Source organism: Bos mutus, chromosome 5, assembly GCF_027580195.1.
Source record: "Bos mutus isolate GX-2022 chromosome 5, NWIPB_WYAK_1.1, whole genome shotgun sequence".
In the NCBI taxonomy this organism is placed as follows: domain Eukaryota; kingdom Metazoa; phylum Chordata; class Mammalia; order Artiodactyla; family Bovidae; genus Bos; species Bos mutus.
The window spans coordinates 40,222,036-40,234,399 of NC_091621.1; the positions used below are offsets into that span (position 1 = coordinate 40,222,036).

At 38.3% G+C, this 12,364-nt stretch overlaps 1 protein-coding gene across 4 annotated transcripts in view; it reads right to left on the minus strand.

Moving 5' to 3' along the window:
• Positions 1–12,364, minus strand: part of SENP1 (SUMO specific peptidase 1) — a 52,460-nt gene that overhangs the window by 6,161 nt on the left and 33,935 nt on the right. For all 4 annotated transcript variants that reach the window (XM_005905463.3, XM_070370685.1, XM_070370684.1 and 1 more), the window contains 3 exons: positions 12,246–12,330; positions 11,867–12,022; positions 10,713–10,844 (listed from right to left, as the gene is read on the minus strand). In XM_005905463.3, coding sequence (XP_005905525.1) covers positions 10,713–10,844; positions 11,867–12,022; positions 12,246–12,330 — 373 coding nt within the window. The remainder of the gene's footprint in view (positions 1–10,712; positions 10,845–11,866; positions 12,023–12,245; positions 12,331–12,364) is intronic.

Below are 12,364 nucleotides of genomic sequence, written 5' to 3' on the forward strand. Positions count from 1 at the left end.
CAGCCTAATATCCCTATATCAAATTCTGACTAGAAAAGAGGGGGCCAACGTGGTTATAAACAGTGAAAACATAAAAGGCTGATACACATACATATGGTTCAGGATACATATGGGAAGATGTTGGCCAGACGTGTAGAAGGCTGAAGATTAGGTTAAAAAAACTGGAAAATGAGGAGGAAGAAGTACTACAAGATCAGAGTCAGAAAAAAGGAAAGGAAGGAGTATGTGCAGGTATACATTACAAGCAGGAGTTCAGCAAGGCAAACATTAGCAGTTCCTTTAGTCTGCTGGGACTGTGCGAGCAACTTAAACTCTGAGCTCAGAGTCTAGTGTTAATAAAAACTAAGATTAGTAGTTCAATCCTTCTATGTAGGTCTCCTGATTTTGCACAAAGACAGAAAACTCTGCCCCATGACTTAAGACTGTATTTTCAGCCTAACAAGTTACTTAGCAGAAGCAAACTGTTTTGGTCTCAAGTAGAACTGAGTGACAGAATAAACCATCAACTATATTGGAACAACATCTCTAAACTTGTAGTAGCTTGGCAACAACACCTTTATCCAGGCAGACATGGATATACTATAACCTACATTACGTAAGACCTGAAAGTAAAACCACAAACATGAAGAGTCAAGTTTTCTCCTAGAATCTATAAGGCTAGCTGCCTTATATTTGTTGATTCCACTTATTTCTTCAATATCAAGTATGAGTGAAAGAAATTAAAACGCTTGACATGGGAGATATGTTAATGAAACGATGTGTTCTCTAATAGTGACTACATTGTCCACAGTTCCTTTAGGTCTAGGACTCCTTGGTATTAAAGCCTCAAAGTTACTGTGCCGGAAGTTACTGCATACTTATGTGGCCAGCTGAGGTCAGGCCAGTGTCCGTCAACTGCAAGGAATGAATGGGCTAACTGATCCAAAGCTTGGAAATATGACTAAGAAAACAGGCACATTTTTCAGAATGCTTTTTGGGGAATGGGAAAACACCCCCGTCCTTTGACAAATATTTACACACTAAGATGCCAGAGCGGTGAGCTACTGCCCAACAGAAGGCAACTACATACTGGGTATGTAGCCAGGAACACACTGGAGCATGGTCTAGACTGGAGAAAGGGCCTACAGATGAGGATGCCTAGGCAGCTGCAGGGAAACCACATTCACCAAGAAGTAGCACTCTGAGGGTGGTGGGAAGGAAAGTCAGGACCGAAGAAAGACACTGTTCTTCCTGCATTGAAGACAGAGCAATAGGCTCAGGTGGCAGCTGATTCTCTCCCTAGTGTGATGCCCAATAGGTAACTAGAGCTGTTACCTATTTATCATATTAAAACAATGATAAAGAATTAGGACACAATTAGGATTGTAGGTTTCTCCAATTCAGGTTTTTAATCTCACTCTATCCTTGAGGTTAATGGTGCTAAAGGATGCTTGTAGGCTTGTGAAGGCAGCCAGGAATGCAGGAGGATCTACCTGCTCAGCAAGCACAGATGTCTTGGCTATAATCTACATCCTCCGGTGAGAGAAAATTAGCAAAAAGGGATTGATTCCTCTGGTATTCTATCCCATGACATTATTACCCATGCCATGAGGCGAAACCCTTCAATTCAAGGGGTGAAGCAAACAGGCAGACAACCTGTCAATCACTATAAGCCAAACCCTCCATGGGGGCAGACAAGTTAAATATTGCAACAGGCAATAAGGACTTAAGATGGAGGTGGAAGGAACAAGAGAGATAAGGACAGCCAAGCACATGAAATGGAGAAGGCAATGGCACCCCACTCCAGTACTCTTGCTTGGAAATTCCCATGGACAGAGGAGCCTGGTAGGCTGCAGTCCAGGGGGTCGCTAAGAGTCAGACACGACTGAGTAACTTCACTTTCACTTTTCATTTTCATGCATTGGAGAAGGAAATGGCAACACTCCAGTGTTCTTGCCTGGAGAATCCCAGGGACGGGGGAGCCTGGTGGGCTGCCATCTATGGGGTCAGAGAGAGTCAGACATGACTGAAGCGACTTAGCAGCACCAAGCACGTGAAAGCCACAGAGATATATCTCCCCCAGGTGCCCATCAGAGGGGTATATCTGGGATCATTACCCTGAAGTGAAAAGGGTGACATAAATGAGCGTCATGCTACATACGACTATCCTATTTTTCAGGGGGAAAGAGTGCCAGAAACCAATTAAGCTCAGCTGCGCTTACACAGCCTGAGTTGTTTGGTTTCTTATGTTACTTTGTTATTTTGACAGAGTGGACCTATAAAGTTAAAGACCAAGCCAGTTGAACAGGAACAGAGACCTAGTGATCAGGGCACCACACTGAGAACCCCTCTTCTCTGCTTTACTTCTCCCTCCCACCAAGGTTTCTCCACTGTGAGGGAAACGGCCTCCTCCAAAGTCAGCTCATTACTTAGCTCTAGGGAGTGATCTGGGCTCTTTTTCATTTGCCCTGCATCCTAGGAGGAGGGGACTTGGTGGCCTCACTGTTCCCTCCTATTAGCTGAGGATGTGTAATCTGACATCTGAAGTAGAATTTAGATCCAAGTTTCTCTCCTCAGTTTTTCAGCTATTACTCAGTCCAAATAAGGAAAATTGCCATAGTTCAGCCAAGACACAATCACACCAAAAAAAAAAAAAAAAAAAAAAGCTAGAAGTTAGAAGAACAAAAAGAATCTTACACATCATCTCACAGAGGAGGGCTAAAGATGAAGGAAAAAGAAATGAGAAAAGGGATCACAGTGTCAAAGATAAAAGAGAAGCAATGATGGTCAGAGCAGCTGCTTATATTTTGTGACGGCAAGGGTCCCTCCCCTCCTGTGGTAGAGTCTTTCTGTACATGGGACTCTTCTTAGCTCCAAAAGATCTTGAATTCCCTTTGGAATTGGGGATGAAGAGTAACAAGTCTGTCTGTCTGTACCTACTGTTTGTCTTGCACTTGCCACTCTTTCAGGGGCCCACACTGCCTCTGCCTGCTGCAGTCCCTGGTGCCTAAAGTACTGCCTTTCCTGCCTCCTTCACAGCCTTCGCCGTGAGAGTCTACTTGTCTATGCAATCTTGTTTGGGGGTGGAATGATTGTTTATGGTGTCTTGTTCCTTTGTGATTTTATGTGAAGAGCTGCCAGGCTAAGTTGAAAAGAGTGTTTCTTTAAAAGAAAAGTCTACAATGTTTTCAAACTCAGTACTCAATCCCTTGCCTGTATGTTACCACAATGACACAAATGACCACTGCTATTTGTATCTTCCTTCTCAAGCAGTAAACCAGCCAAACTATTTTCTCATGCATTTAGAAGTAAAATGCATCACTAACAGTAAAGTCTAACTTTTAACCCTTCCCAATTTCACACACTGAAGCCTTAGAACAGACTTTGGAAAAAAGTGTTCTAAAAGTCCTGAGCATGACAGTGTTCTGAAGCAGAGATCAAGATAACTTTTAGAAAAGAAAAAGCTGTTTTCCTACTCTATCCCTCCAGACTTTCCCCTCTACCTCCTCATTCTTATTTTTAAATTAGACTTATCCTTGTCAACCACAAAACCCAAAAGACTAAGCAACAACCTCTGAATGTTATAAATCAGAAGGTCACTCACTCCTAAGACCTAAACCTAATAATACTATAGAAACCACGATAGCAGACTTAAGGGAAGCTCTGAGTTACGGCATCCCTCACTGTGCCCAGGACTTTTCTCAGACGCAGATTAAAGTAACAAACGATTAAAATTACTGCAAAAGTTTTAGAGAAAGACAGGCAGCATCCACTTTTATGGAGTTATGACAACTGTAATTACTATTCTCCCTGTGACCTGACATAAATCCCTAGTTTATCAAAAGGACTAGTTCTATTAGAAACACTTTAAAGAGGTAATCTATAATGATGTGGAACTGTCCAATGAGTCATGTTAGAAAGACTACATTGTAACTTCCATTCTGATCATTAGCATATGGGAGACACCATCATATTCACTAAACTACTTTATTTCATGTTGTCTCATTTTCTTACCTTTTGATTCAGTTTTTTTTCCCTAAGAAAAATCTATTTCCTGTGCTAGGTTTGTCTAGTCGAGTTTAATGTTTTATAGGCTGCTTCTTCTCTTACTGAGCATCACTTAGATTTAACATCTGCTGAAGGCCCTGCTTCCCTGGTGGCTCAGACGGTAAAGCATTTGCCTGCAATGCGGGAGACCCGGGTTCGATTCCTGGGTCAGGAAGATTCCCTGGAGAAGGAAATGGCAATCCGCTCTAGCACTCTTGTCTGGAAAATCCCAAGGACAGAGAAGCCTGGTAGGCCACAGTCCATGGGGTTGCAAAGAGTCGGACACGACTGAGTGACTTCACTTTCACTTCACTTAGAAGCAATTAATAATTGAGACAGAGGTGCTGAAATCCTCAACATTCATACTTACGTATGAATTTGTCTATTTCCCCTTCCAGTTTTTTCAGTTTTTAGTTTGTGTATTTTGAAGTTCTGTTATTAGGTGCATACATACTTACGTTGTTACTCCTTTTGATGAATTTCCCCCTTTACCATTATGAAATGTCTATCACTGGTAATATTCCTTGCTCTGAAATCTACCAGTGTGATATTAATATAGTTACTTCACCTTTCCTTTGTTTACTATTTATATGGTATGTTTTCTCCACCCTTTTACTTTTAACCTGTATGTGTCTTCACATTTAAAATGTTTTTTAAATGTCATATTTTTAAATCTAATCTGTAATTTCTGCCTTTTAACTGGATGCTTATACTGTCCAGTACGGTAGCCATTAGCCAGATATAACTCTTGAGCACTTGAAATTTGACTAATTCAAATTGTGTTGTAAGTGTAAATGTGTTCTAAGTGTAAAATACGTATATTTTAGAGAAGGCAAAATATACCATTAATAATATTTTAATATGTATTACATGCCAAAATAAACATATTTTAGATTTATTGGGTTAAATAAAATATATTATAAAAATTAGTTTTACTTGTTTCTTTTCCTTTTTTAAAATGTAACTATTAGAAAACTTTAAATTACATATATGGCTCACATTATATTTCTACTGGGTATGCTGAGTTTGGTCATTTACATTTAATGTATTGAGATTGTTGTTGTTTAGTCACTAAGTCACGTCCAACTCTTTGTGACCCCATGGACTGCAGCCCACCAGGCTCCTCTATCCATGGGGTTTCCTAGGCAAGAATACCAGAGTGGGTTGCTATGCCCTCCTTCAGGGGATGTTCCAGACCCAGGGATTGAACTTGAGTCTCCTGCACTGACAGGCAGATTCTTTACCACTGAGCAACCAGAATACTGACATGGCTGGTTTTAAATCTACCGTCATGTTCTTTTCTTTTTTCTGTGTCTCATCTGTTCTTTGTATCCTTTCTTTGCCTTCCTTTGGATTGAATATCTTTTAATTGCATCTTATCTCCATTACCAGCTTCTTAAAATACCTCTGTTTTTACTGGTTGCTCTAGGATTTACGTCTGTGACTTACTGTAGTCCATCTTCATAAAACATCATACAACTTCATACCTTGTGCAGGAATCTTACACAAGTACATACTTTCGTTTCCCCCTTTTGTGTTATGATTATCATATATTTTACTTTAACATGTTATAAACCCTACATTGTTGTTTTATTTGACTAGTCTCTTGTCTTCCAGAGATAATAAAGGATGAGAGTGTTTCCACTGCTCTTCATTCCTTGTGTAGACTGAAACTGTCAACTGAAATTTTTCCTCTGCCTAAAATATCCTTTAATATTTCTTAAAGAAGTCTGTTGGTGATGAATTCTTCAGCATTTGCTTGCCTAAAAAAGTATAGCCTTATTTCTTCAAAGATATATTTGCTGGTATAGAATTTAGGTTGACGATTTTCTTTTTCCTTCAGTATTTTAAAGATGTAGCTACACTGTTCTCTGGCCTACATGGTTTCTGACAGATCTCTGTTCCTCTGTATATAATATGTCTGTCTTCTGGTTGCTTTTTTCATTATTTTTCTCTTTATCAGTGGTCTTTAGCAATTTGATTACTATACATTTCAGTATGGTATTTCTCTTTCTTGGGGTATGCTGAATTTCTTGAATCTGTCAGTATGCTTCCAAATCTGGAAAATCTTCTACCATTATTTCCTTAAACATTTTTTTGATACCACTTACACCCCATCTTCCCTTCTGGGACTTCAATTACATGCTTAGACTTGATATTGTCCCTGAGCTCACTAAGCTCCAGTCATCTTTTTTCAGCCTTTTTTTCTATTTCACTTGGATGATTCATACTGCTCTATTTTCAAGGTTACTAATTTTTCCTTCCACAGTATCTAAACTGTTAATCTCATTTCATGTATTTTTAATATCAGATACTAAATTTTTCATCTCTAGAAATTCAATTTGGATCTTTTTTTATATTCTCAATTTTTCTCCTCATAATGTCCACTTTCCTCTACTTACCTGAACATGTGGAATATTATTTATGGTATCTGTTTTAATATCTTTGTTGGCTAATTTTAACATATTTTTCTTTTCTGGGTATTTCTGTAGTGATTGTTTTTTTCCCTTTGTTATAGTTTTCTTCTATTTCATGCCTGGGAATTTTTAATTAGATGCTAGACTTTGTAAATTTCAATGTTGTTGGATTCTGTTGTTACCAGAATTTGTTGTATTCCTTTAAATATTGTTGGGTTTTGTTCTGTGATACACTTCAGTTACTTAGATCAGTTTCAAGCTTTAAAGACTTGTATTTAAGCTTGTTACCATGGGTCCAGAGCAGCCTTTACTCTAGGGCCTGCCTTTCTGGCCCCACTCTTGAGGCAATGCCCTTTTGAGGACTCGCTATTCAATGTCCCACAACTCTTCTACTCCCGTTAGTGGGGACATAAACTGTTCTTGGCACCTGTGTTAGCTCTCAGGCTTGTGATGATTCCTTCTTCCTGGTGGTTCTTTCCACAGCCACTGGTAGTTTCTTGCCATATATGTACAGATCAGCACTCAGCCAAAGATTCCAGGGGGGCCCTCTGCACATCTCTGGAGCTTTCTCTTTGTTCAGCAACTTCCCCACCAGTATTTATCTCACAAACCTTAGGCACTTTGGCCTCCATGAACAGTGTCTCCTCTACTCAGCAAGACTGCCAGGCACTGCCAGGTTTTTACCAACTCTCTCCCTTTAGCACACCACCCCAGGAAGCTGTGGGAATCACAGGTTCATGCTTTTCACTTCCGTCCTCTCAGGAATCACTGTTATCCAGTGTCTGAAAATTGCTGCTTCAGGTGTTTTATCTACTGTTCTATTTGAGAGAATAAATCTGATCTACTTTATTCTATCATGACCAGAAGATGTCAAACTTATTTGTATGCCTAAATAATTTTCACGTATTTCTAAATTTATCTGATGCTTTATAAAACAACTATTAGGCCCTCTAAGAGCAGAATTAGCAGGCCATAAAGAGAAACACAAAGCCTAAAGTAGTCCTCACTTCAGGATCATTAACCTGAAATCTTAGAGCTGGATTCCATAAGTTATTCAACTCTATCTTCAGGAAATAATACACAATTTCTATTTGCTATTTCAATTGACATTTACTTAAAAATACTTCCTTTTGTTTCTTTTTTTTTAATTTTATTTTATTTTTAAACTTTACAATATTGTATTAGTTTTGCCCAACATCGAAATGAATCCGCCACAGGTATACCCGTGCTCCCCATCCTGAACCCTCCTCCCTCCTCCCTCCCCATACCCTCCCTCTGGGCCGTCCCAGTGCACCAGCCCCAAGCATCCAGCATCGTGCATTGAACCTGGACTGGCGACTCGTCTCATACATGATATTACACATTTGTGACTTTCAATCTACTTTTGCAACTAATTCCTCCTCTCTTTAACCCTGTCTTCCTTCCCTTAATTAGATATTTCTATCACTAATCACCAGACCTGGTACAGAAATCTCCATCTATATGTTCTCACCTTTCCAGTCTCATTTTGTAACTCTTTGCAAGGCAGCCAGTTCCCACATTCCAATTTTGAGAAGTTTCATTTTCTTACAGTGAGGTACAATGTTAATCCTTTCATTAGTCCTTTGAATTTGCATAGAATTTAGCTATTCACTTATATACAAATCCATTCTTACAAATACCTTGAAAAGCTTATTGCAAGAACAGGCACTGTGGCCTACTCTTCTTTTGGAAAAATGACTTGAGAAAGAGTAGCCTAATGGCTATTTGTACATATCTCAAATATAGGACTTCTTGATTTTATTTTCCTTGTAAGCTAAATCTGATCCCTTTCATTTCTAGGATCTTATATTCTTTGTCTGTAAAATGTCAATCACCTTTCTTGGGAGAAAATTTTAATGAAGTCTATAAAACTGACATGAGAAACAAAAATAAAAGAAAGGCTATTAATGAAAATATCTATTTGAGGGAAGGAGAACAGGATTGAAGAGAGAGAAAATTACTTGCAAAATACTGAAGGTTCACAATTGAGAAACAATTAAATATTTCAAAATGAGTATGAATACGTAAGGATATCTACTAACTCCCCTTCAGAATGTTATCAGCTTTTTAAGGGCAGTAACTCTGAAAGTGTGAGAAGTGTGGTACTTTGAAAATGATGCTTTTTAAAACAATTATTAAAGTACTTATTAAAACAGTTCTCATCATCATCATGGACATGTGAACTGGCACCTGCTTTCACAGTTAACATTATTCTCCACTCAGAAGACAAGGACTCCTTACAAACGGGTAAGTGTGGTAGAGATAAAGTAGACAAGGGATCTTTCCTTCCCCTTTTCTCTTCTAAATAATGTAATTTCCATTAACTTTGCTTGCTAAAAATCCTCTGATGGACCCAGGGAATGGAAAATATGTTCTGATGAACGCTGCCTCTGTAAGGGAGCTCGCTGAGGTAACTACCACAGTATGTATAACAAGAACTCAGCTCATGTCCTGCTCACTGCTGCCCCCTAGAAGTTTTTGGGTAATTTACAACAAACAAGCTGCAATCCCAATAGAATAACTGGGTCCCATTTAAAAGCAGCAGGTAAAAATTGCCAAGAGACCTCACATTAACATCTTCAAAGAAAAATACTTAATTGGTGGATACTTTTGACTGTTCTCGATTTTTATTTTGCTCTTTGATTTGGTGAGCTCTTTTTTTCCCTGTTATTTTGACCCAATGTTCTAATACCACTATTCTGGGCCACAAGAAGCAAGAGCTGTTTCTTGTAAAGCAAGACGGTATCTCAAACCATGCCTTCTTTACTATTCTTTGTCAAAGATATTATTCAAGGAGTGATGAACTTCTGAAATTTTATTTTATAAACTCACCAAAGGCAAAGAGAATGGGCTAGTTCAACAAATCCCACAGAAAATCAACCTACTGGACATGATATATGGCTCTAAAATTCCCTATAGCTAATCCTGAAACAGGATCCAACTTAAGATTCTAAGGCAGTATGATATAACAGATAAGACCCAATGCTTGAGTCTGAATCCTGGCTTGCTATTACAAAGTCATGTATCTTTGCAAGTTTCTTAATCTTTTTATGTCTTATTTCTTCATCTCTTAAATGGAGATGATAAAACTATAGCATCCATCTCCAAGAGTTGTGGTGACTATGACATGAGCAGAACACATAAAACACTTAGATTAGTGCCTAACATGAGGTAAATGTCCAACTGATGTTGGCCAAATATTAATATTTGGAAGGTCATACACATACAAGGCCAGGATACTGGTATCTAGAATATTTGGTTTTTGTTCAGTTGCTAAGTCAGGTCCGACTCTTCTGTGACCCCATGGACTGTGGCCTGCCAGTACATGGGATTTCTCAGGCAAGAATACTGCAGTGGGTGGCCATTTCCTTCTCCAGGGGATCTTGCTGACCCAGGGATCGAACCCATATCTCCTACATTAGCAGAAGGATTCTTTACTGCTGAGCCACTTGGGAAGCCCCCTAGAATATCTAGTGCTTACTATATTGAGTATCTAAAAAGTTTCCATAGCAATGAAACTTGAGTACACCCAAGATTTTAGGCAGGAATGCTCCTAGTAAGGAGGCAGGTACTTAGGGGAAAACCCCAACCCATTTCTCTTCTTTTGCTGTGAAAATATCCTTGTGAAATAAAACAGGCTCCTACAGGTTTAGGAATAGGACAGATCAGTTTGAAGATTCTAACACAAATAATCTACATAAAATAATTAGAACATTCGGGAGCCAAGAGCCGTAACATTTTTAAACTCAATACCTCAAATATTTAATAAAACTTCTTCAATGTCAGTTTAAAACATATCATGTACAAATATAGGCTATTTTAGAAAGCTTACCACTCATAACCTAAGTGACCTAAATACAGAGAGAAAGGGTAACAGAAATGGATCTCTATATGGAAATCCCAAAGTATTCCTTCATGTGCTGCAACATGGTCAGCTATTAAATATTTGCTTAACAAAAGATGTGAACTGCATGGCAGGTGGCTTAAAGAGTAAAAATACCAATGAGTAAACATCCTCTCTATCAGTATCCAAATCTTCGATACACAAAAAGGTAAATCAGCAGGACAGAATCAGCTGTCATAGCTTTCTCCATTTTCCTGACTAAGTGTGAGGCAGTATGGTAGAGATACATATTTTAAACAAACATCTCAGGTGATTTTTTTATGTACCTTAATATCTGGGAACTGCCTTTAGTCTGCACTTGATGTTCACGTTCTATTTGAATATAAAAACAAGTGTGAGATTACCTCATCGTTGAGCCAGTTAAGGTGATTTAGAGTTTGAATATCTTTGCGTGTAATGGTCAAGCGGAATGCTTCACTCAAAACTTCATCCTGGTTCCCATTACGAAATACATTCTTTATTTCTTTCTCCATTTCCTAAGGAATCAAGAAGTGTCAGAGATTAGGCATACATGGTCTCGGACGTACCAATTTCTCATCAAGCCCCATGCAATCCCCAGACTTAAATCAATCATTTACTCCTAACATTTTGGTTTCTATTCCTTCCAGTAATCTCCTGATTACTTCCTTCCATCCTAGCTCTTCCTCCCTTCTCTTTTTCAGCACATTTCAGACCCTTATTTCATATTATTTCTTGAGTCTGAAATAACCTTCTGCTATCAAATTTCCTAAGCCCATTAAAAGACCTAATTATATATCTTCAGAGCAAACAATTTCCTGAGAAACAGACTCTTTCTCAAAGGTAATAAGGAAGTAAAAGTAGTGATGTCTTTTAGACACATTTTCCCAGAAAAATTTGTGTTTTTTTAAATGTAAAAATGCAGAATTCAGCACAACTTTAGTGTTAATAAATGTGTTATACTCACCAGCTATATGACAGGTTTTCAAACAGAAGAATGAACTAAGAAACAGATTATTTTTAAATGTATGCAGACTTTTATGTATTTTCCAAATTTTTATACTGAGTTTTTATTACTTAAAAAAAATGGTAAGGCTCAACTTATTATTTGATGTAAAAGTACTATACATATGCATTAAGTATAAATGCACAGGAAATGAAACAAATTTACTGAATGCTTTTTCACTGAAATCACTACAAGTCACCCATAATTCTTTCCTGCATTTTCAGTAATCTTTCAAAAACAAAGCCAATATTGTTACACAATACAAATGAAAGCAGGAGTATGGAATACAAATTAAATACCAGGTGTTCTACTACTGTTTTTTTCCTGTCTGTTTTTTGGCTGCACCACTCAGCATTTGTGATCTTAATTCCCTGACCATGGATCAAAAACACCCTGCAGGTGGAAGCACTGAGTCTTAACCACTGGACCGCCAGGGGAGTCCCTGATCTATTACTTTTATGTTTGAAATTTGTCCAAAGAATTCTCTCTAAACATAACACTTGCCAGTGTAGGAATTTATATTATATAATTTACCTCTGTAATTTCAGGAAATTCATCTTCGCTGTCAGTCAATTTATGACCTTTTTTCCCTGTTTCTTGGGCGATTGTGACCGGGATCTCCTTTTCAAGAGGCACACGAAGATGCAGTTCTACTGAATCATGTACTGAATGTTCCTGTTCCTGCAGTCTCTGAAAGACAGACCTTCAAAATAAGTGGAGTACAGAAATCTACTGCTTGTCTACGTACAATGAGTAGGACTAGCTGGACAGACCAAGAACACAGAGCATAGCAAGGCTATGCTACCATACTATCTTGCAATTCAACAGCTTTGATTCCAAATTCAGGTAACCTTCCAAAATTAGTTTCAACTTGGATGTGCTATTCATTTATATCTCAAAAAAACTTTTTTACCTGGTTTTGAAGCTGTAATGCCAGTGCTTTCTGCTCTTCAATCTGGCGCAATCTTTCCCGTGCTCGAGAATCATAAACACTAGTTCTAGGAAACAAAAAATGCAGACCACTCACTTAGC